Here is a 25896-nt window from a genome sequence, read left to right on the forward strand (position 1 = left end):
CATGTTTAGCCAATAGGTCTGTACCTTTAACTGGTAGTATGTTTGTACTTTGAGCTTTATCAATTAGATACAGGTGGAGCTATGTTTGTCATTTATATATATTCTCTACACTCTGCCTGTATTCTTTCTCTGAGTTTTTTGTTCCTGCATTATGCTTCTGTTACAGCATTAAAGTAAGTTGACTTTATGCTACAATGTAGTTTTTTATTTGACCACACTACTTCGGGGCTATGTTTCTGTTGCAGCTTTATTCTATTTTTCTTTGATACGCTGCAACCTAAGGTTTTTACCTTTACTAACACACATCTTTACTTGCTTTTAAAAAAACATTGCCTGTTTTAGCAAGAAAAGGAGACACATCTCCATATTCCGAAGAAGCCCAATGGATTTCAACCTTGGATATTTTAAAGTGGTCTTTGTGGGCTCTTTGGGAGACAGTGTAGTGGTTTCAGTGTTGGGATTTTAGGATACCTTTGCTCAAACAAGAAAACCCTTAGACATGTCATGTTCTTAGAATCTAGAAGAATCTCCTCTTAATAGATCTTTCCAATAAACACCTATGATAGGATTGCTGTAAACCGGACACAACAAAACAAAGGATAGAAAAGATTACACATGAATTTGTAGGTGTCCAGTCTAATCAACATGTTTAGTTCAAGCTCAAAAATAAACATAGAGATTCAAGTAGAAAAAGAATGTCTGCCTTTATCTTCGTATCTTGGATGCAGTATTTCCAAATAATCACTTGGTGGCATTCTAACCATGTTTTGAATTTTCCTATATTGCTACAATATAAATAAACAGATTATTAGTTTCACATATGTAGTGGGAATGTTGTGTTTTTTAAAATTTTGAATGATGTTTCCAAGACTTTATTTTATTTCGTGTCAAAAGCACTGCATAACAAATACATTTAAAAATGATGTTTCCAAGACTAAAGAATATATACCTTTGAAATGTGGGATATTACTATGTAGGAAAAAAGGGTCTGTTCAGATTGAATGGTTGTTGTGCAGCCATAAGACTGGCGGATTCCATAAACAAATGACTGAGTCATGTACTGAACACCAAATGTAAGACTGAAAAAGTGATTAAAGTGAGTAGACAGATATAATGCCAAAAGGTAACAATTCCAGAAGTAAATACGGAAAATATGATATAAAAAGAGCAAGCAACTAATAGTGTTTTTGACTACTGAGAGTTGTTAACCATTAATATATAAGAAATTTAATATGAAAAGGAAATACATTGATACCATTTATTGGGATCACTAAATTTCTTAAGTTCTCTCTGTATTTACCAGGAAGTAAACAGTTTCTTATCTCTTACCTGGATGTGTTAATTTTCTCTCTTCCCCCACTTTTTTTAAATAACTGTTACATTATATACACAAGATTGAGATCAAATAATGAGCTTTTAAAAAGTGGGATTGGGGTTAAATTCTCTGGTTTTTGCAATTTAAATCATTCTTCTAAAATGGTTATCATATATATGCAATCTGCTATATATAGTAATCAACTATTTCCCTCAAACTGCATAAGGAATTAATTTCTACTTCTTTTCACACAAACTTATAATTGTCCCACTTACACATTATTTCCACAGGACACACACAAATAAGTTTTATATGCAAAATGATATATTTAAGTAAAAACATTAAAATTACTATGCTTTTGAAGCCACATGATAAACTCTTCACTTTGATGACAACGGCTGCGAGAATAGTTTATGCACGAGCCTGGAAATTGGAGGAAACACCAGAAATGGAGGAATGGATTGTGAAAGTGACGGAGGTGGCTGAGATGGACATTCTGACAGGGTATCTCCAGTCAAAAGAGTTTAGGAAAGTCTGGGATCCCTTCAAAAGGTTTTTAGAAGGAAAGACCATTTCAACGTGGGGGTTTCAAATTTGACTATTATAAATTTTAATTTTCACCACTCGTTTAACTTCCTTCTGTTTTAAAAAAAAAAGGTCATGATGAAGAAAAAAAAGAACTGCAGTTCACAATTGCTGGTGGCTTGTGAACAGGTTGTGAAACAGTGAGCTTTTTGCTTTTGCTTTTTGGTGTATTTCTTTGTCAAGTACTTTGCATTTTTATATCGCCATTTGTTCAGATTTTTTTTCTTTTTTATATAAATATGGACATTTTAGCTTCGTTTTTGGTTTTTGGTTTTCTCTCTCTCCCTTTTTGATCCTTTTTAAATCTCAGTTTTCCCACTTTCTATACAATCAAATGTTCTCACTCTTTCAATGTTAATTTACTCTATCTTATAAGGTAAAACTTCAATTATATATATATATATATATATATATATATATATATATATATATAGTAGCTTATTTTTATTATTTCTTTTCATTAACCAGGATAATGCTATAAATAAAAAAAACAGGCATACATATGCTGCTAAAAAAATTACTATGCTTTTAAAATAGAAATATAGTGCATCACTCTTTGGTGGGGAAGACTGTGACTTGCTGGTTTGTGTACTGGCTCAATCTGCAAAGCTCCTGCTGTCCCTTCTTATGGTCTTACGGTCCTTTTCTTTAAAACTGCACTTTGACTCAGCAACCCTTCAAATGGAAAACTGATTATTTTGAATGGTGGAGTTTTGTCTCACATGCCTTTTGAATATGGAACTTTTCTTTATAAAAGAACTATCTCATCTCATTTCTTCAGTGGTGGAAATAATTTGGTTTCAGGGTAGCAAAGGTCCAGGCTGCAGGTACATGTGGATCCCAAAGTCATTTTTGAAATATTTTTGTATTAAAACTCCGTCCCAGATAGACTGGTTCATTTTGACATGTTTTTGGATATCCCAGGGCATTTTAGATTTAGGAGACTTCTGGTTCACTTCCTGCTTCAAAACGATTTCTTGAGAGTCTAAAATGATACTCCACTTTCTTCCCATGGAGGGATGGAGGCACATTTGTGTCCCACACAGATTTAAAAAGGCAAACTATTTATTTATTTTATTTATTTACAGTATTTATATTCCACCCTTCTCACCCCGAAGGGGACTCAGGGCAGATCACATTACACATATAAGGCAAACATTCAATGCCTTAACATAGAACAAAGACAAGACAAACACGGGGCTCCGAGCTGGCCTCGAACTCATGACCTCCTGGTCAGAGTGATTCATTGCAGCTAGCCAGGCTGCAGCTGGTTGCTCAACAGCCTGAGCCACAGCCCGGTTGTGCATATGTGGAGGGGGAGATGTATATGGGGACATGGTGCCCATGTAGTCCCCACCCTAACATTTTTTATGTTTTCAACTTTAGAGCCATTCAATTTTCCTCAAAAACATCCTACATCCTTTTGTCTTCTTGGTCAGATTTTGCATATTTCTACTAAAAGTAGCAGTCAACAAACTATTCTGTCTTTCCCTCTTTCATGTATTTTCTGTTGTAAAGACAAAGAAAGAAAAAATAGTGGAAAAATAGGCGAAGCTTTTCATATGGAACAGAACATAATTTTGGCCACCCCTTTAAAGTTCAGGGTGGTAGAACAGCCCCATTGGAATTGGGGGGATGGGCGGACCAGAAACTCACGAGTTTTATTCTACCCTGCCCTACCAATATGCATTTCCCTGTTGTTCAGACATGCTTTGTACATTTTCCCTTCCCTATCTATCCCTCTAAATTTCTTAACATGGATGCGTATCCATATATGCTGTTTGGTTGCATGAATAGGAATTATGTCTGACATGTTAAATTATAGAGTTGGAAGTAATTTGGATGTATTATTGTAATTTCTGCTTAAATGTTACTTTTAAAATCTCCCCTTGCTATCTTAAGCTTGGAACATGAGATGGCTTTACATTTAATTTATTCCATTAGAACCTCAGTGGAAGAGCCAATGCTACCTCATCACTGAGAATTTGTGTTCCTTTGTGTGGATGTAGGGATAAATCTCTGCTCTCAGGGATTTGTTTCCCATTCATGTTTCCATTATGAGAAGAGCTTTGGGAGACACTGAACAATAAGGGAAAGGAAAAAAAAGCATGAATGGTAATTGCAGCAGTGGAAGGCAGTCCCTCTGGGACAACAAAGTGAAATAATCTTACACATGTTTTTCTTAAAAGAAGAATAAGATCAGATTCTAATTTGCAAAGCTCGCATGGAATTTCTTAGGTTTTTAATTTTTATGTAAGAAGCATCTTCTGGGAGTGTTTTCAGAAGATTGTCACGTGTTGAGACAATGACATATAAACACACAATGTATGTGAATCTCTTTCTCTCTCCACACACACACATGCACACACAAAATTGGTTTTCTCTCGCAAGAAAAAAGTTGAAAGAAGTAAAGCAAAAACAAATTTAGAACATCATCTGGATCTCCTGTAAACTTCCATGAATGAGGGAATGTGATGCACAACCAAAGCCTTATCTGGAATCATTCCTTGGTATGACCCGAAATTCTTCATAATCAAAGGCACAAAATTATTCAGTGTCTTTCTCTAGTCCACTGAACAGATGACTTCTGAACCTAATTTATGATTAATATTTTTATTTCTATTCAGGGTCAAAATCTCAGAACTGCCTATGGAACACCATTATTGGTGGGCTTACAGAAAATCTGAAGGAAAAGCCGAAACCAAACATCGTTTTTGATCCAAGACCTCCTGAAGAAATCTTAGCAGAAGAACTACCACCACTAGAGAGTCCTGAAGCGCTTGTCAAAACTTCATTCAGGTTTGATGAATATAGATGTTAAACCAGATTTTTATTAGCTTTTAGCCTATTGAATCTGTAATCCAGATGACCAGATGATCCTTTTTTCTAAGGGAAATGAAGAGTGTGGTAAAAGTAATTGCTGACTTTTGTTTTTCTCAAATTTTAATACAAAAACAGAGCTTGGGATTGTATTTTTAAAGAGCTTACTTCATTTCAAAAATTAACTTATTATTTATTATTTGAATAATGGTTGAAGTGGAGGTTGAGGTTGAGGTGGCACCTGCTATCTGACATACGGGTTTTAGAGTCCATATCAGTACTCTTCTGTCCCCAAGCTAATTCTTTCAGGTGCCCTATTCTCTGCAAGAACAGAGTTGGAAACTTACAACAAAAGATGTAACAGTAAACAAAAAAGTAATTTAATTCTATTGAAGATCAGTACCTTAACTCCTCCCACGGCTAACCAACAATTACTTGAAGGAACAGAAGGAAGCTTGGAACTTAACCGGGTTCTTGATTTCTTTTGAAATACCATCTTTTCTGTGCCCTTTGTCTGGTTTTGACTTGAGCACCTCTTGTTAAGTCTCTTTTCTTATTTAAAATTCAGACTTGGTTCCCCAATACTTAAAGCTGGTTTCTCCAAGTCTTAAACTTAATTTCTTCAACCTTCAGCTTCTGAAACTTTGATTGAATTTCTTTAATCTTTGACTTAGTTTCTTAAACCTTAGACTTCAATCTTTGATGTAGAAGATTGCAGCCTCTAGGCTCATTGGCACCCTCAGACTGACTAACTGCAAAGGAGTTGCTGAGGAGGGCTGCAATCTCTGCCTCTGGGAGGTTTCTTAAAGGGACAGGGTCTAATTAACACACACAAAAACTATACAAAAAGGAACGGAACCCATTCTAACCAAAGGGAGAATTGAGGCTCAATAAACAAAACAGTAAAGGCCTCTGTGTGGGCATGACAACTACTATGGCTAAGTGTCTAAAACGGTTTATTATGTACATCATTATGTCTTACTGGATAATTTTACTTTAGCCTGAATGTTCATGCCTGGGATCAGACTTATAGCTGGAAAGAGATTGGAGGGGAGTAAGTTTTTCTCTTAGCAACAACTTTGAACAGTTCTCATAACTTTTAATATGGAAGATAGATGACACCTACACAGTTCAAATTTCTTGGTTTGGTTTCACCCTGGAGTGATATAATGTTACACAAAAGTAACGCATCACAGCTAACATAATTACTTGCAGCACATTTCTTAGGCTCTGCATGAAAAAAATAGAAAGACTAGGTGAATAGCAAATACAGTGCCTTCTCTTATGAAACACAGCTTTTCAAAGTGGTTGTTGCTGCTTTGTTATTTTTACTTGATCCAATTGGTTTTATCAATAAATAAAATTTAAGGAACAGTAGAAAGATCTGATATATTATTACTTTGTTAAAAGCAGCCCCATATTGGAGGCATGAGGAATGGTCAGAAAAATAATGCTGCTTAGGTGAAAAATTGGGAAGGAGGTTTTGTGATGAGGTATAGCACATTATTCTGTACTTATCACATTGTCTTGCCAGTAGATCTTTCTTCTGGTTCTGAAGAACCAGATTTCTACCACGTTGGACCGGCCCTGGTTTCTACTATACAGGGCTGGTCCAACGTGGAAGCGGATTAAGCCGCTGCGTTGGGCGCACATCAAGGAGGGCACTGTTGAGGCCTCGACAGCGCCCCTGTGTAAATTTAGCGCCAGTGTTCGTCCAGGTGCTGCCTCCGCTGCCGGGGGCCATTGCTCGCCAAATGGCCAAACAAGAAAGGCCAGGCTCCAAGAAGGCCTAGCTCTTCTAGAGAGACCTCGCGAGGTCTCCCGAGAAGAGCCTGGCCTTCCTCGTTCGGTCTTTTGGTGAGCAATGGTCCCCGCCACCCCAGCTCTCAGGTATTGGTTTGTGTGTGTGTGTGTGTGGGGGGCAAATTCGAGGGGGGGGGGGCAAAGATTTGGTTCGCCTACCCCCCAAAATTACCTCGGGCCGGCTCTGGTACTATATTACTTTTGATGGGCTTTTGAAATATGGTTTCATTTTGATATGTGAGCAAAATTAATTACTAGTTCTATCTAGAATAGCTCCACTGATGTAATGGGACTTATAAAAGTATTTATTTACCATCTAACATTTGATTCAATAAGATTATTCCAGGTGAGTCTAACAACTGGAATGTGCCAATTTATGTGCAAATTTACCCTGTTCCCATCAAATTTGCCAATATATGTGGTCACTGCAAACATGGATGGAATCAATATAGAGTACTTACAAAGCAAGGTGTTTACCTTTCCTTATGTGTAGGCTAGTCCTGGTCTCTTAAATTTGGCTGATATGTATATCTGCTGTGCCACACCATTTCATTCTTCTCTGTGAGGAGGTTCTACCTTTCAATTTTCTGGTAGTTAAAGTCAGTTTGAATCATCAGTTGCTTGAGTTATAACCTTCCTTCCAGTCAGCCATCTCCATCCTAGGTTTCCCAGTTGTTTTGGACTAGAGTTCTCATCAACCTCAGACACCATAGCTAGTTGTCAGGAAAGATGTGAACTGCAGGTAAAAATCATTGGAAAGATCCAAAGTGAAATTTTAATTATTTTCATTTACTCAAATTAAACTCCATTTTTCTCTCAGCATGGGATCCAAATTGTCTTAAAATAAAGCAGTTTTGCTAAAATCTTATTTTACAAAAATGTTTTAAAAATCTCAATTAAACAACAATTATGTTAAAGAGTTTAAAAACAAATTAAAATATGATACATGATCAAGGTATATTTTCCATATCACCAAAACAAATGCAGGGAATGTTGCATTAAAATTGTTTTTCAGTGCCCTGTTGGTACTTGTTTCCAAAGGTGTATTTTCTTACGAATTTTTTTTATGTATGTGGTATGATATTTTTGGTTTTGCTGCTATCACTTTTTAAAGAGAACCATGAATTACATGTCAACGGAATTCTAGTAACTTCAGTCAACATTTATGAATTTGTCTGCTTTGCTCTTGTGTGCTTTAAGGAACTTTGGGTTAGTTGATTTTGTGTGGTTTTTATTCCTGGTGTTTTTGGCTTCATGAAGAGAGAGAGAGGGAGAGGGAGCAGGAGAGGGAGGGAGGCTGAAATGAGTACAGTATGAAGAAAATTATGCTTCTGCCTCTTCACTTTGAGCTTTGTGCTTCCTTGCCATCACTTTGTGCTTCTACCATTTTAAAGTTGAGCTTTCTTTTTAATTATTGCATGTGAATGTGCATTTATATGTTATTTGTTATTTATAAAGTACATTTTCTTATTTAAAACACATAACAAAAATGGGGTGGTTTTGGTCAGCTGGAGCAAATTATTAGCATTTCAGTGGGAAAATTCGCTTGGAGATAAGAGCCATTTGAGTTAAGAGTTTGGTCATGGAATGAATTAAACTCTTAATTCAAGATATCACTATAGTTGCAGTCATCTGTGTAAATTAGTTATGGTAGAGTTAGTCTGTCTCCAGTTTTGAGGCAGCGTTTCTCTGAATACCAGTTATGGGGAAAAAGAGTCAAATAGGGTACAGTAATTGCCTTAATGTATTGTTTCAGATCTTATCAGAATCACCTGGTTGTTCATTGGGGAAACCCACCTGTGAAACCCTTCCGTCAGAAGTCATTTTCAGTTGACTTGTGGGTGGATTGCTTATTCCATATTTTGGTGATCTGGTAGTAGAATGTTGGAACTGGTTTTATGGATAATCTTCCATTCCTGAAAACCTTCAGGAATAGTGACTGTCAATGGTGCAGGAGCCATCTCCAGTTTTCACTCCCACAAGCCTGCAGTTGACTTCTGTATATCCAGTTGTGTGTTTATGTATGCAGGCAAGTGTTTTTTCTTGTTGGCTTCAGGGAGAAAGATTTCTTCAGCCAACTCTACTATTCTATGTAGTAGAGAAACTTTTATGTGGTATTTTGGAAACCTGGTTTGATAGCAATGTCTTATTTTGCTTGATGACCAGTTGCATGTTTTTGTCTGTTTTTGGATTTTGTTTATATATGTAGAAATGACAAACTATTAATATTACACATGCAGTGTTAAAGTTAACATGGTGTAAGCCATGCAGAAGCATATTACCATATTTCACAGCATCTGACACACCATCTAATGCTCATCAAATGCTCACCTCCCCCTTTAAAGCTTAAATTTTGAAATCATGAAGGTACAAGTTTGGAGTCCTAACATTGGGTGAAGAAAAAGATGCAGATTTAAGTGAATTTATCTCTTCTTGGCATCAGGTCATGCTTTAAGAGAGGGGAGCCAACAAGTATGTTTGATTTTACCATTGTAAAAAAAAATCTAATATACAGTACTCATATGTGTCTCCAACCGTATATGAACCACACAGGTTTCTGGGTAGGTGTAGTAATGCTTATCAGTATCTTGTTCCTTAGTCTGCATCTCTTCTGCCACTTCATCACAAGACTCTGAACCCGTCATACAACAAATCTGGATATACAATAGGACATAGTAAAGAGAAGGATGATGGAGTTTCTCCCCCCCCCCCCCCCGCTGAATTTATGCCATTATACTCTTTTGCATTTTTGGTTTTTTTTCTGCACCACCCCCACCTTAATGAAGGAAGGAACCTCGACTTTTTTTCTTTTTTTCCTTTTTTCTCTATCGACTTTTTTTTTCTTTTTCCCCTCCATCTTTTGTTTTCCAGCTTTTATCATATTGCTCCCCCTCCCCCTTATCCCAGTGGATGTTTTTTGTTTTTTTTGTTTTTTGTTTGTTTGTTTGTTTTTTCCTCCCCCCCTCTCCTCCTCCCTATCCCTAGGGAAACCCTTCAATAAAAATTATTGCAAAAAAACAAAAACAAAAAAACAAGACTCTGAACAGGCAGATTTTGACTGTAGTTACTTGATGTACACATTCTTGCCTTGTTACCATCAGCTTTCCCTCTTCTGTTATGCTTTTCAGTATCACAGTTATTCTTATACATGTATGCACCCTGCTTCCAAGCAGTGAGACATTTCAAATGCTGAGCTCTCACTCAAGTTTCATTTTGCCTACAAGTAGGTGTTAGAGACATATGGTATTTGTGTGATATAAGGTTTATTTACATGTATATACAAGCTGAGCATAAGAGGCACAAACACTTCCAAAGATTTCTGCACACCATCACATGACTAAAGGAATTCTCATTCCCATAGGATTTTCTGCTCAGAGCCAAGTTAATTCTGTCTCCCATTTAGACCCAGTGGTGGCAGAGACTGACTGCTACTCACAGAGACTCGAATTCTTATATTGTTTTCACTCCATTCTCAATAAGCATCTTTATTGCAGGGTTGAGGGGATATTGGGCACAGCTCTATCTCTTGTATATGCAAGGTGTGGGGAACCTCTGGGGATGGGGGCTTTGGACTTCTCCCAAACCATGGGGAGGGGGGGCAGTGACAGTTGGAGGTAGCTGTGGGTTTGCCACTGCAATGGTGCAGAGGTAACACTTTGTCATGGAGAGGAGTGCCAGAGTGCCTTCTTGCACCATAAAACCCTGACAATCTGAAAGACAGAGCATCAGCTTCTCTTCTAAATTTGGATGAAATATTTTTTTTTAAAAAAAGAACTGTTAATAATACATCAATGGCAGCAAATGGAAGCAGCAAGAAGTCACAGAAACAACCAAATATCCCAATTTGCTTTGCAATCATAGGTCTTGTGCTGTAAGAGACTGTTGAACAGTTAACTAGTGACCTCAAACTCATAATTTTCACACTACTCTGGAAAGCATCACGCATGCTGTAGGCATCAAAATTATTATATTTACTTTCTGCTGCTTCTGCTATAATTGTCACCACACAACCCCTGTCATGATTTTGAATCATCCAGTGAATTAATTTTTTTAAACTGAAGAGAGGCATGTACAATTCAAAAATATTAATGGGTAGTTTTGTCTCAAACCAAAGCAGGTGTTGGCTTATATATTTCTTGTCATTTCCTTTTGTAGAAAACTCATTCCAGTAAGTAATTAATTCAGAAACTATGAGTCTTTGGTGTCCCTTTGTTGTATTCAGATAAGGTTATTAGAATTTTATATTTTTTGCTATACTAATATAATTTAACTTCTCTTTAAAATACACTTCTAGAAAATGGTGTGTATGTATGCGTGTGTGTTTGTGTGTGTGTGTGTGTGTATAATGTTAATACCTTTGCAATTTTACTTTCTAGTGTAAGAACAAAATGTTTCTCATTCTGACAGCAACTTCAGAGTGACAGATTAACTTCAGTTTAGTTCCTTATTATATCTATGCTAAACTGTAATTTGGAGAGAAACTGATAAGACAACAGGAACAAAGAAAGTATCTGATTTTTCTCTTGCATCATATGCTATGTGGTAGTTATAACGTGAAACTGTTTTAATAGACTCCTTTTTAATTTTTTAAAATGTTTCATTGATTTCCTGGTCTATTGCGACTACAAACTTTGTAAAGTGAAGTCTCTTGACTTTCAATGATGGGAATTGTATAATAAAAAGCTATATAGACTCATTATGGTATACTTTAATAACTATATCAAGAAGCTTTTGTGCATGTTGGTGCAACAAAAACATTTTGAATATAGTTGCGGGTTTAACTTTTGTGGATTTGGTTATTCATATATCCTTTCTAGGAAGCTCTAGGTCCTCTGGTATGACTCTATAGTCAACTTTGACCAGAGGTGGAGAGCTTACTGTATTTTAAATGTTAAATAGAAATACATTCTGATTTTTAGAATAATCAAATGAATACTTAATGAAATGCATTGATCATTGCCATAGCTTTTGACTGCAGATCCTAGAATGTCTTATCCTATGTTGCTGTAGGAGTTGTGCAGGGGAGGAGAGGGCGTGATCACTCTAAACAACCCAGGGAGAAGCGCAACAGAGTTCTTACGACCCTGAGGAAAGCTAGACCGGACAGTCGGCATGAAAGACCCCCTGGACTTAAGGTTCTGCTGTTAAACGCCAGCTGCGTGAATGGCAAAACAACAGCCATTCAGGATTTGATCCAGAATGAACAGGCAGATCTGGCTTGCATCACTGAGATCTGGTTGGACAAGCTGGGGGGTGGGTGGGTGTTAATCTCACCTAGCTGTGTCTGCCAGGGTTTGGAGTGCATCAGCAGGCCAGGTCTGGGGGGCGGGGAGGCAGAGTTGCAATGGTCTATCCCCCTGATCAGATGCCTTGTTCTGCAGTCTTCTGGGTTTGACTGTGTCCATTTGAGGGTGGGTAACTGGGACACCTCTCTGCCAGAGCTTGTGGAGGTGGTCTCTGGCCTGGTGTTGGAGTCCCAGTGGTTAGTAGTACTGGGGGTCTTCAACATCCATGCAGAGGCCACCTTAACGGGTTCAGCTCTGGATTTCATGGTTGCCATGACAACTATGGGACTGTCCCAAGTGATTGCTGGGCCCACCCACAATGCAGGACACACATTAGACTTGGTTTTTATTGCGGATGGGGAAAATATCGATGTGGAGGAGCAAAAAATTATTCCATTGCCATGGACCAATCACAATCTGATCAATTTTAGACAGTACAGCTTCTAACCTCTGCAGGGGTAGAGGACCAATTAAAATGGTCCACCCCAGGAGACTTATGGATCTAGATGGCTTCCTGACATCTCTTGGGGATCTATCTGCCATGTTGGCGGACAATCCTGTCAATGCCTTGGTGGACCTCTATAACATCAAGGTAGCTAGGGTATTGAACACGATCGCTCCTGAAGTCCCCTCTCGTCACAAAGAGTAAACTCAGCTCCTTGGTTCACTGAGGAGCTGGCGGAGATGAAGCGGGTGAGACAGAGACTAGAGTTCCTCTGTCAGAAAACTCGGAGTGTGTTCAACCAAACACGGGCTAGAGCCTCACTTAAGGCCTACTCCGTGGCTTTGGGGGCAGCCAGAAAAGCTTTCTCAACTGCCCGTATTGTGTCTGTAAGTAATAGACAAACGGAGTTGTTCAAGGTGGTCAGGGAGCTCCTTCATCCTCATGAGGAGGAGGCGTCCCCTGACCACCTGGCAACTCGATGTGGTGAGTTCGCACATCATTTTGCAGATAAAGTCGCTCAGATACGTTCTGACTTAGAAGCCAGTTTGATAGCAGTACCAGGGGAGGTGACTGAGGCTCTTGCTTGTCTTGTTTTAATGGATTCGTTTCAGACTGTTCAGCCTGATGATGTCGAGGGGATCTTTGGAGCTGTGAGGGCGACCACATGCGCTCTGGATCCTTGCCCTTCCTGGCTAATAAAAATGGTCAGTGGGGGGTTGGCAAGTTGGCTTGTGAAGATTGTGAATGCCTCCATGGTCCAGGGTCATTTTCCATCTAACCTTAAACAAGGAATAGTACGACCTATCCTAAAAAAGGTGTATTTGGACCCTATGGCATTGAGCAGTTACCGGCCGATTTTCAACCTCCCTTTTCTGGGCAAGATTCTAAAGTGGGTGGTAGCCTCTAAGCTCCAGGGGTTCCTGTTGGAGACTGATTGTCTAGATCCAGCACAGTCTGGCTTCAGACCTGGCCATGGCACGGAGACAGCTTTGGTCGCCTTGGTGGATGACCTCCGCAGAGAGCTGGACAGGGGGAGTGTGTCCCTGTTGGTTCTCTTGGACATCTCAGCGGCTTTCGATACCATCGATAATTGGTGAAGCTGGGAGAGACCTGCTCGGGCCCCTGGCCTTTGACCTGTGAGGTCCCGCAAGGTTCTATTCTTTCGCCTATGCTCTTTAAGATCTACATGAAAACGCTGGGTGAGGTCATCTGGAGTTTTGGAGTTGGGTACCATCTCTATGCAGATGACACTCAACTCTACTACTCTTTTCCACCTGACTCCAAGGAAGCTCCCAATGTCCTGGACTGGTGCCTGGCTGCTGTGCAAGACTGGATGAGGGCTAACAGACTGAAGCTTAATCCAGACAAGACAGAGGTCCTCCTGGTCAGTTGTGTGGTTGATCAGGGTATTGGTTGGCAACCTGTGTTTGACAGGATTACATTCCCCCTAAAGGCGCAGGTCTGCAGTTAGGGTGTCCTGCTGAACCTGGTGCTGACACTTGAAGTCCACGTGTCGGTGGTGGCTGGGAGGGCATTTGCACAATTAAAGCTTGTATGCCAACTGCAACCGTACCTCGAGAATCCTGACTTGGCCATGGTGGTCCACACCTTAGTCACCTCTAGGTTGGATTACTGCAATGCACTCTACGTGGGGCTGCCCTTGAAGACAGCCTGGAAACTTCAATTGGTTCAATGGTTGGCATCCAGGTTGTTAACAGGAGCAAATTATAGAGTGGACAACCCTCCTATTGAAACAGCTCCACTGGATGCCGATAACCTTCCCGGCCCAATTCAAGGAACTGGTCATCACCTATAAAGCCCTAAATGGTTCTGGTCTGGCTTATCTTTGTGATCACATCTCTTACTACGAACCTGCAAGAGCCTTGAGATCTGGCAGGGAGGCCCACCTCTCGCTCCCGCCGCCGTCTCAAACACGGCTAGTGGGGACTAGGGAAAGGGCCTTCTTTTCAGCGCCCCCCCCCCCCCCCCAGCTCTGGAACTTGCTTCCGAGGGAAATTAGATCAGCCTCAACTCTGACCACATTCCAAAAAGGGTTGAAAACCTGGCTATTTCATTGTGTGTTCGACTGAACTGGCATACTTGACACTATCCCTCTCCAATGTCTCCACGCATCCCCATCTACTGCACTTTATTTGACCCAGCTCCAGAGACAGGAATGACTGCACACACATATATTTTATCGCCTGACCCCATTGGATACCCTAACATTGCCTTGTCTACTTGTTCATTATGTTTTATTGTTTACTAGCTTGGGGACCTGGCAATGCCCGGGTTATTTGAAAAAGGCATTATTTGTCTTTGAATATTAGGTATTTTCAGTTTGGAGTGGGTGAACTACAATTCCCAGAATCATGGGTCAATCCTCCTCAAACCTTGTCAGTATTCAAATTGGCCATTTTTGGGTCTGTGTACCAAGTGTGGTCCAGATCTGTCGCTGGCTGGTCATCGCTTGGCTGCAGTGCTGTCTGGATGGGGGTGAACTACTACAACTCCCAGATTCCAGGCGCAATTGTCCCAAAATATCTATCAGTATCCATAGCATGCTATGTTGAGTCTGTGTGCCAAGTTTGGTCTAGATCCATCGTTGGCTGCGTTCAGTGCTCTTTGGATGCAGATGAACTACAACTCTCAAAATCAAGGCCCATTCCCACAAACCCCTGAAGTACGTTCAGTTGGTCATGAGGCTTCTCTGTGCGAAGTTTGGTCTTGGTCAATTGTCAGTGAGGGTCACTGTTTCTCTGGATGCATGTGAACTGTAACTCCCTTTTCCCCAAACTCGTCCAATATGTTCTGTTGGTTATGGGGGCTCTGAGTGCCAAGTTTGGTCCTGGTCCATCATCAGTGGAGTTCGGAGTACTCATTCATTGCAGATGAACTGTACCTATTACTCCAAAATGTCCAGGCCAATTCCCCTCAAAACCCACCAGTGTTTAAATCTGGGCATATTGGGTATGCATGGCAAGTTTGGTCCAGATCCATCATTGTTTGGGTTGATAGTGTTCTGGGTGTAGGTGAACTACAACTCCTTTAAATTCCCCAGTAGGAGTCACAGTACTCTGACTTGATGCAGGGTGAAGTACAATCCCCAAACTCCTCCAGTAAGTTTAGTTGCTGCTCAGTTCTGCTCTGTTTGTTATGCAGACAGATTTGAAAGGGAAGGGCAGTGGGCGGGGTCATGCAAATTCCACACCAATGGAGAACCCTGGAATGCCTGCTTGTGGTGGAGGAAAATGCAAAATCTAGGATGAAATGGTCCCCAAATGAAAGTATTCCTTGGGGGGTGGACACCCGTGTAACATACACACATACAGGTTTTAACTTTTATTATGCGTATAGATATACTTGTTTTATATGTTAGTTTATATGTTCTTGTTTTAAATGCATTTGATACTGTATTTTATGATGTACTGGGCTTCGTCCCCATGTGAGCTGCCCCGAGTCCCTCTGGGGAGATGAGGCGGGATACAAAAAATGTAAAAGAAAGAAAGAGACCTGTAGCTGTAAGATTCACAAGGCAACAGCTGTTAAAAAGTGATGGGTCATGCCTCTACTAATATCTGCAAAGTGGATTCAAAAAGAGCCATTTTCTTTCATCTCAGCCAAGTTCCAATTCATATAATGCTTTTTCTTGGCCACTGTATCAAATTCCTCCATAAGCAAATTCTTAAGAATATTGGATTTTTGTTATACAACATCCACCGGAGATCTCAATTTCTTTAATAACCTTAACAATGCAGTTGATATTATTATAATTGTAAATACCAGCAACAGGAAGCTTATAGGAAATACTCATGAACATTCACTAACCAAAATATAACATTTGTAAGCTATTATAAATTATGCTGATTACATTGGAAGAAAATTGGAATCTGGTATAAATTTCATAAAATTAATGTTTTGCTTCTGTTGCTAGCAGTTTCAGTACTTTGAGTAAAGAGTGATAATAATAAGAATTATCAAGTTACTTTTCTCCCTCCCTATCTCTCTCATATTATTTCAGCTAGTCCTCCACATTTGCAGGTTTGACTTTTATCATTCACAGATTCAATTAAAATTATCTCTCTAGGAATCTGTAGATACCCCAGTACACCTCAGTGGTCAATGTCTGCTGGACATTTTCCTATAGAGTCACACAAAAGGACCTAGGGAACACTTCTTTAGTAGAACAGTTCTCTAAGCATCTCTAGGTCTTTCTATTTGTTTCTATGGTCAACATCCTTTGGAAGTTGCCCCATAGAGTAGTGCTGGAGGACTTAGTTTCCTAGATAAGTGTTCTTGTAGGTAAAGAAAAGAGTGGGGGTTTTTTTTTACTCTCACAGAGGTCTTCTGTCCCTAACCTCAGTGAATGTGGAGGATTAACTATATTGGAGTGAGTATTGTGTTGCTTGCCCCAGTGTAGGTTCAGCCTTCTGGGTTTATACTGTGAATGATTAGTGCATGCCATAAAGTGCCATGCCACTATCTTGAAGAGCCCAGAGCTACTAGTGGCCCCTCTTCTCACTAGGGTCAAATTTTCACTGGCAAGAGTGATGTAGATGTCTGGAAGTGATGTACTATATGACACTTGGTTTCTCTTCAAAACTCTATCCTAGAAGATTCCTTTTGTTAGAAGGAAACAGAGGTTGGTAAGCAGATGTATTGCTTTTACACATCAACACTAATTGACCATTGTAAAGATCTGAAAGATTTGTATCATCCCACCCACCTCTTAGAAAATTTAGAGCAATAGATATCATTTACATCTTCTAGAGCAGGGGTCCCCAAACTTTTTAAATGGAGGGCCAATTCACAGTCCCTCAGACTGTTAGGGGGCTGGACTAGGATGAAATAGTCCAAAATTAAGATTGTTGTTGTTGTGTGCCTTCAAGTCATTTCAGACTTAGATCAACCCTAAGTCTAAAGTTTAGGACAGAGGCCAGGTCAATCACCTTGGAAGCCCATGGGCCTTAGTTTGGGGACCCCTGATCTAGATGGTCATAAGACCATAGGTAAGGAAAGGGGCCCCCAAAGGCCATCTAGATGGTCTCATAGGACCATAGGTAAGGAAAGTGACCTTTAAAAGCCATCTAGATGGTTTCATAAGGCCATAGCTAAGTAAAGAGACCTTCAAAGACCATCTAGACGATCTCATAAGACCACAGGTAAGCAAAAAGACCTCCAAAGACCAGGGAGACTTAGGTCAACCCTAAGTCTAAGGTTTAGGGCAGGGGCCAGGTCAATGACCTTGGAGGGCCGCATCCGGCCCCCGGGCCTTAGTTTGGGGACCCCTGTTCTAGAGCCTATTGCATTCTATTCTCACCCACGATTGTATAAATATGCATTGTACCTGAGGCTATAACACCACATGATATTGCATCTGAAGAAGTAGGCTTATATCTGCAAAAACTCATGATAAACTAAAAACCAAGAAGGTTTTATAGTTTATCATGAGTCAAGAAGAAAACCAGTTAGTCTTAAATGTGCTATCTCTTTTCCTTTCTCTCTCCCCCTTTCCCCTTTTCTCCTTTTTAAACTGCAAGAGACTAACATGGTTCCTTCTTTGAAAACAGCCTGTGATAGTTGCAGATGGTTCCAAGCCTCTGTAAGGCAAAATAATTTGTTGACAGCAAGCTGTTAACTGTGCATAAGCCAGAGGGATTTACACCCTCTAAATTTAGCACTGATACAGTCAAATGAAAACATCAGTTACAAGGAAGTTGGGGCAATAGATAACATACCCTGTGACTGTCGTCATTCAGTTGGTAAAGCCATTGCTTTCAAAGTCCAATCCCAAGGGCAACACTAACTGACAATCTGCAATTACTTTAATTTTCCAAAAAGTGTATACACAGTGATGTGCTTTCCTCAGTCTTTACAAACACATTATGAAGCAACCACTGATATGAAAGTGTGTTTAAAATATATCTGTGGGAGATACATTCCACCCCACCCCCATGGGTATCAGAAACCGTGGATAATTGTGAACGCTATATCTTTACTATACTTGGATTGGAGACATAGAATCCCACTGGAGGATCTAGAGAGGCCCACAAATATTTCAGGGGGAAAGTGAGGGGAATAATTTGGGGAAAGTTGCTAAGTGAAATCATGGATAAGGTAGTCATACTGTAGTTTTAAAAGTTCTTTAATTTAGCCTCCTGGGGGCTAAATTGGATAGCCACCCTCCTCCCCAAGTTGCCTGAGCCTGGGAAGCATGCGATGGCTGTGGGGATAGGATCCTGTATCCCACATAGGGATCTGGAATGGCTGTCTCTACTCCCCAACATAGAGGAAATTCCAGACCCTGTAGCACGGTGTTTCTTAACCTGTGGGTCAACAGATGTTTTGGCCTTCAACTCCCAGAAATGCTAAGAAATGGTAAACTGGCTGGGATTTCTGGGGGTTGTAGGGCAAAACACCTGGGGACCCACAGGTTGAGAACCACTGCTGTAGCAGGTTCCAGGTATAGGTTTTTAAACTTGGGGTGAAGCTGCATTAATCACTTAATCTGGGTTAACGCACATCAGCTTGTGTGCGTTGTATGGATGCACACAGGCTGATGTGACTTGACACTGCATTATATGACATCCTAGGATAATTACTAGGCACAGCAGACTTGTAAGCACACATTATCCATTCTGTAAGCCACAGAGGGCAGATGAAATTTCTGTATGCTGATGGGTGGGATAAAGCCATTCGAAAAGCTTTCAAGGGCACTTACTGTAGGGTAGAGGTCTTATATTTTTAGTGGTCAGTGACTCAGTTCTTTAACTGTCTTTTGAGAAACAAATTTTGCTGTTATATGAAAGTGATCCTTTACTCTTTCAAATCCCTTCTAGCTACATAGTTTTTCTGAGGAAGAATACGTTGTAATGATACAGCATTCTTTGAGTTTCACAATACAGCTAAATAGATGTAATGTTACAGCTGTAGCCTCCTTCATATGCATTTTGGGGTGGCACTGGATTCAGAACAGAGCAGAATTGTTATTTTTCTGCAGTGGTAAAATCTGTGTCTTCCGGTTTTTTCCCATCATGTTGTCTCTCCTTTGCCCTCAGTAGTGTCCCCAAGCACCTATTGAAGTTTTTGCTAATCCCTATAAAAAGGTTAAAAAAGTTCTCCAGGGAATATCACACCCTCCAACTGTTCTAATTTGACCAGATAGTCCTAAACTAATCTTCTGTCACCCCACTGACAGAAAAGTACAGCTTAAAGGCGGACCCAAGGGCACACAGTGTAGCTCTAGCATTTTGACATTTAAGCTGCTCTAAAGTCATTTCTACAGACAAGCATAGCCCTGAATCTCTGGAAGTTTCCTGTTTCTCACTCCTACTTTGAGTGAAACAATGGAAGTTCAGTCCTTGTATTGGGTAGTCTGAACATATTTTGCCCTTGGATTATCACTTTTTGTTAGTAGATAGTAGAAATGTCAGGTATAAATGTGTGAGATGATGAGAAGAGATAAACTTCCAGTTAATTTTAGATGAATTTACATACAATGTTTTTCTGCTACACATCATTTTATAGCCCAGGTTGCATCATATGGTTAGATAATTAACTGAGCTTGTTAAATTTGCAGTGTAAATGATCATGTAAAACCTCAGAGTGGCAGTTTGAAAAGTAAACTGATAACTTTATTGTGGATATATTGACAGGAGAATGGAGGAGAATGACATCTTTTCTGGATATTCTATTTCAGCCTCTTAAGATAGAACCAAAATAGATCCAAACACAATTAGGAATAGCAAGAAAGAGATAGTGTTTAGTGAAGCCAGTTTAGAGCAATTTCATCTCTGTGTTATTTGAAAAGGTTTACAATTAAAGTATCGCACAAATAGATAGGTCTTCCTTCATGAACCTACTTTGTTAAATGTGAAATCTAATTCCATGCCATTTTATTTATTTTGTGTCAAAAGCATTGCATAATAAATAAGTTTAAAAGTGATAAAATAAAGGAAATCACAAGCAGCTAAATAGTTTTAGACCAAAAGTGAGCAATAGCAACCACATTGTCTGTAGCTTTAAACAACTTCTCCTCCATACACGAGGCAGGACATTGTGGGCAAGCTTACATATGCGGAGTTGTTTGTTCTCTTCCACAGTCACACAAGGTGGAGGATTCCTCCAGGTAGTGCCACCTTACCAAGTTGTCTTTTGATCTGCCCACTCCACTTCTCAGTCTGTTCAGGGACTTCCAAGTTGCCCATTCTTGGTTTGCCCCTGGAGGCAGACCCTTATGGGGGGCCCATCCAGTTGGAATTGCCTGGTTTAGCTGCCCAGAGGGACACCCTTGCTGTTACTGGAAGAACATCAAGAGGAGTGGTGGTTCTCATGAAGCCCTTCCTAGATTTGAGTCTTGTGGGAGAAGGCTGATAGTCATGTAATGGGTGGCTATCATAATGTTCGACCTTATTTCTCTCACCGTTAGCAGCAACTTCCCGTCACACGTCAGGAGGGGCAATGCCAGCTAACTTGTAGAGTTTATCAACAGGTGTAGGTTTAAGGCATCCTGTGATTATTCTACATGTTTCGTTCAGTGCTATGTCCACCTGCTTCGCATGGGCAGACTTGTGCCAGACAGGACAGGCGTACTCAGCAGTTGAGAAAGACAAGGCCAGGGCTGATGTTCTTATTACTTGTGGGTCTGCACCCCATGCACTGCCAGTAAGTTTCCACAGGATGTTGTTGCGTGCAGCTACTTTGTGCTTGGTGTTCATGCAATGTTTCCTATATGTTAGTGTTCGATCTAAGGTGACACCAAGGTATTTAAGATGGAAGCAGTGTTTGAGTTCTTGGCCTTCCCAAGTAATTTTCAGTTTCATGTTGGCTTCATGGTTATGTAGGTGGAAAGTACACACTTGTGTCTTGGCAGGGTTAGGCTTTAGGTGGTTCTCTTTGTAATAGCTGGAGAGATCTTTCAAGGCATTAGTGAGTTGGCTTTCAACTGTTTCAAAATCTTTCGCTTGTGTTGTTAGGCTCAGGTCATCAGCATATATAAAGCTCTTTGTGAGTAGTGGTTGTGGCTGATGGTTCGTGAAGATGTTAAATACGGTCGGTGCAAGAATGCTGCCTTGGGGCAAACCATTCTTTTGTCTCCTCCATCTACTTTTCCAGCCCTGAAACTCCACATAGAAGCTGTGGTTTTCCAAGAGGGTCTGGACAGTTTTTGTAAAGTCAAAGTCTTGGGTGATATCGTCGACTTTATGCAGCATTTTTCTATGTTGCACCGTGTCATAGGCTGCCGTAAGGTCCACAAAAACTGTTCCCGTGATGCAGCCTTTCTCATGGCCTTCCTCGATATGCTCAGTCAGATGGAGAATTTGACCTGTACAGTTTTCCCTGGTCTGAAACCTGCTTGTTATGCAATAAGCTTAGGTTCGATGATAGGCCCTAATTGATTTAATAGCATCCTCTCATAGACTTTATATAGATGACATAAGAGGGAGATTGGTAGGTAGTTCCTGGCATTGGAGGCATCTTTACCAGGTTTTAAAATGGCAATGATCTTAGTTTTCCTCCATGCTCTGGGAATCTGTTTGTGTGCCAAGCATTGACTGTAGAATTTCAAAAGCCAGTTTTCAGCTTTGGGCCCCAAGTGTTTGATTTGCTTCATCATTAAATCATCTACGCCAGGTGCTTTACCAGTCTTGCATTGCTTGATGGCTTCTCTGAGTTCTTTCAGGTTTAGAGGGCCTTGGGGCCTTCAGGGCCTTTTCAGGGCCTTGGGGGTACTGCACTCCAGTGGCTCCAGTCCTTTCTGGAGGGTCGTTCCCAGTTGGTGAAGCTGGGGGACACCTGCTCGGACCCCTGGCCATTGACCTGTGGGGTCCCGCAAGGTTCTATTTTGTCCCCCATGCTTTTTAACATCTACATGAAACCGCTGGGAGAGGTCATCCGGAGTTTTGGAGTACGGTGCCATCTCTACGCGGATGACACCCAACTCTACTACTCTTTTCCACCTAAATCCAAGGAAGCCCCTCGGATTCTGGACCAGTGTCTGGCCGCTGTGTTGGCCTGGATGAGGGTGAACAAACTGAGACTTAATCCTGACAAGACAGAGGTCCTCCAGGTCAGTCATGCGGCCGATCGGGGTATTGGGTGGCAACCTGTGCTTGACGGGGTCGCACTCCCCCTGAAGGCGCAGGTCCGCAGCTTGGGGGTCCTCCTGGATTCGGGGCTGACGCTTGAGGCTCAGGTGTCGGCCGTGGCCGGGAGGGCCTTTGCACAACTAAAACTTGTGCACCAGCTGCGACTCGAGAAGTCTGATCTGACCATGGTGGTCCATGCCTTAGTTACCTCTAGACTGGACTATTGCAATGCGCTCTACGTGGGGCTGCCTTTGAAGACGGCCCGGAAATTACAACTAGTACAGCGATCGGCAGCCAGGCTTCTAACTGGAGCGAATTACAGGGCACGTTCAACGCCTCTGTTTAAGGAGCTCCACTGGCTGCCGTTTACTTTCCGGGCCCAATTCAAGGTGCAGGTTATCACCTACAAAGCCCTAAACGGTTTGGGACCCACCTACCTTAGAGACCGCATCTCCCCCTACGAACCCGCACGTTCTCTTCGCTCGTCGGGGGAGGCCCTCCTCTCGCTCCCACCACCCTCACAGTCGCGGTTGGTGGGGACGAGAGAGAGGGCCTTCTCCGTCGTGGTCCCCCGGCTTTGGAACTCGCTTCCTAGAGAGATCAGGCAGGCCCCCACCCTCCTCTCCTTCCGTAGGAGCTTAAAAACCTGGCTCTTTCAAAAGGCCGTTGATACTTAATCTGGTGTTGGACTGATCGATCTGCCCATTTTATAATAGCCCCATTCTTGAGGTGTTGCCAATGCTATATTGCACTTTGTCCATTTTAACTGTGAAATTACCTTCCCCATTTCGGCCCATGTTGCACGTTGCCTGGGTTCTATGAATTAGTCTCCAGTGTTAATATTGTATGTTTTATGTTGATTTTAACGATTGTTTTTACTGTAATTGATGTTTTTATTGGATAACTGTTTTATTGCTGTGTTTTGATATTTGATTGTTTTATCGGGCAAGGCCCCATGTAAGCCGCCCCGAGTCCCTTCGGGGAGATGGGGCGGGGTATAAAAATAAAGTTATTATTATTATTATTATTATTATTATTATTATTATTATTATTATTATTATTATTATTATTATTATTAGAGGAGAAGACAACTGGTGGGTTTCAAGTTCTGGCACCCTGTTGATTTTCATCTTTACTCTGGTTTTCTCATTCTGAATTAGCTGGTGAGCTATCTGGTCTGGTGTCACGTTTGCGTGTCCATGGTTGATCAGAGGGTCACTATCCAGGCATCTCAGCAATTGCCAGGCTTTTTGGCTACTCTTAGACATATCAAGGTTCTCAAGCAGATTTGTCCAGTGGTCTTTCTTAGCATTAGCTAAGGCTGTAGATAGTTTTTGGCTTGCTGCTATAGTCTCAACACTGTATGGATTCTCTTGAAATAGTCTGAGATATTCCTGTAGCTGATTTCTTTGTTTAGGCCTGGTAGGTAGCTTGTGCAACAGCCTCTAGGGATTGAGAGCCTTGAGGATCTTTTCTCAGCTTCTACAAACAGGTCATAATTCTCTATAGAAGGTTCTATATCAGAAATAGCAGCTTCCAAGGTCTCTGTAAACTTTGTCCAGTTAGCTTTATTGAAGTTACATCTTCTGGGGAATGGGACACTTTTTGGTCTTACAGCTGCAAATGCTATGCAGCATATTAGTTTGTGTTGAGTATCGGGTATTGGGTTTAATACCCTTTTAATGCATTGGTGGATTATTCTTTCATTTACAAAAATCAGATCAGGGTTATAACCACGCTTCCCTCAACCACTATTGAAAGATGGTGGTAATTTACTGTCATGGAGGAGGCTTATTCTACTATTGTCAGCCTACGTTAGAACTGCTTCGTCATTGCTATCATCTTCGTTATAGCCCCAGACACAGCTATGGCTATTGAAATCTCCCACAACAAAATGGGCTTCATGATTAGTTGGGGGTGTAAAATAGAAATCAGCCCCAGGTGGTTTATGGAGTGATGATATGATACAACTATCAAGTTCCACAGATAAGATTTCAATGTTGTTACTTCTGTGAGGGAAGTTGCAGAGATTGCTACACCAGATTGTACAAAAATGGTACTACCATATTGTCTGTGAGGTCGTTCCACTGCCAGTTGCATTCCAAGAATTTTTGGTCTTCTCATTGTGATGTCTCTGTGTGTTTCCTGTATACATAAGATGTCACACGAAATGTCCTCAGACATTTTGGCTAATATTTCTTCCTTAGCAAGTGACAAACCTTCTATATTAATAGACATAATTGTTAGCAATGGTCTTGATAAAGACCTTTGGTATTCATCTATTTGTGGAGAGATAAAACATTTAAAATGTTTTTAAAAAATGTTTAAAAGCGATGTAATGCTTTTGGGTTGGAAAGATTGGCCGTTTACAAGAAATGTTGCCCAGGGGATGCCCGACTGGATTTACTCAATCTTCGAGGAGGCTCTTTCTGTGTCCCCCTCCAAAAACAAAACAAAAACAAACAAACTTCTTCCAAAATTTTTGGAGATTGGTGTTTTGATTTGTCGGCATTCGGCGGGGTGCTCTGGGTTCGTAAATTGCATTGTAAGTACAAATTTGTTGAAATAATTATGATTTACAACCTGTGCCCAATTTTTTGCGTAGCTGTAATGTATAGTGTTAATGACTTAATTGCCCAGCCTAGCCTAAACTGTACAACTCTGATAGCTGATCTGCATATTCATCTAAAACATATTGATAGTACCTTTTCAAAATACAAGTGTGGGGTTGTGTGAGCAAACATTTAACATCTAATCCACTCATTGACCCTGAAAATAGATATTATATCCCAGAGTAATTTATACTATTATTCATTCTATTTGTTATTCTTTTATATGAGCAGGATTTATTTCCCTTCTACCACATGCAGGAGCAGTCAAATAAAAGCTTATCCTCCTTGCATTTTGTACTGAGACAATGCTAGGAGCCAAAGTACAGTACATTGATTTTGAGACCCATTAATGCAAATGAAATATATTCATTGGTATAGGATTACATTTAAAAAATCTTAAAGTTGGGTGCATCATACCCACCATTAGCATTAAATTACAATAAATAATGTTAGTGCAGGAAACCTTAAAATAGATTATGCACCATGTAAATTAGAGATAAAAATAAAGCTGTAAGTGAACCTATTAGCATCTACCTCCTTCCCTAAGCAGCTTTGGGAACAGGCTTTCCTTTTGTTACTCAGTCGTGCTACATATAATATTTTTTAATTACTGTTTTTTAAAGTTCTAATTCATTGGTCCCTAAATGAAGGCCCGTGGGCTGGTTGTGGCCCTCCAAGGTCATTTAACTGGCCTCGCCCTAAACTTTAGACTTACGGTCACCATAAGTGTGGAACAACTTGAAGGCACACAGCAACAACAATCTCATTAACTTGACTATCTCATCAGCTGAAAGGAGTCCCACATTTCCCATTAAAATACTGGCTGGTTTATGTTGGTTTAAACTGTTCTTCATTTTAAATATTGTATTGTTCTTTCATGGTTTTTGCACTACAAATATGATATATGCAGTGTGCATAAGAATCATTCGTGTTTTGTTCAAAC

At 40.5% G+C, this 25896-nt stretch overlaps 1 protein-coding gene across 13 annotated transcripts in view; it reads left to right on the plus strand.

Moving 5' to 3' along the window:
• pde1c (phosphodiesterase 1C) overlaps positions 1-25896 on the plus strand; it is a 436419-nt gene that overhangs the window by 174362 nt on the left and 236161 nt on the right. For all 13 annotated transcript variants that reach the window (XR_009999660.1, XR_009999661.1, XM_062957310.1 and 10 more), the window contains exon 3: positions 4528-4699. Coding sequence is in view for 11 of the 13 variants with exons in the window: in XM_062957310.1 (XP_062813380.1) it covers positions 4528-4699 (172 nt within the window). In the remaining 2 variants the exon portion in view is untranslated. The remainder of the gene's footprint in view (positions 1-4527; positions 4700-25896) is intronic.

Source organism: Anolis carolinensis, chromosome 6 (genome assembly GCF_035594765.1).
Source record: "Anolis carolinensis isolate JA03-04 chromosome 6, rAnoCar3.1.pri, whole genome shotgun sequence".
Classification (NCBI taxonomy): domain Eukaryota; kingdom Metazoa; phylum Chordata; class Lepidosauria; order Squamata; family Dactyloidae; genus Anolis; species Anolis carolinensis.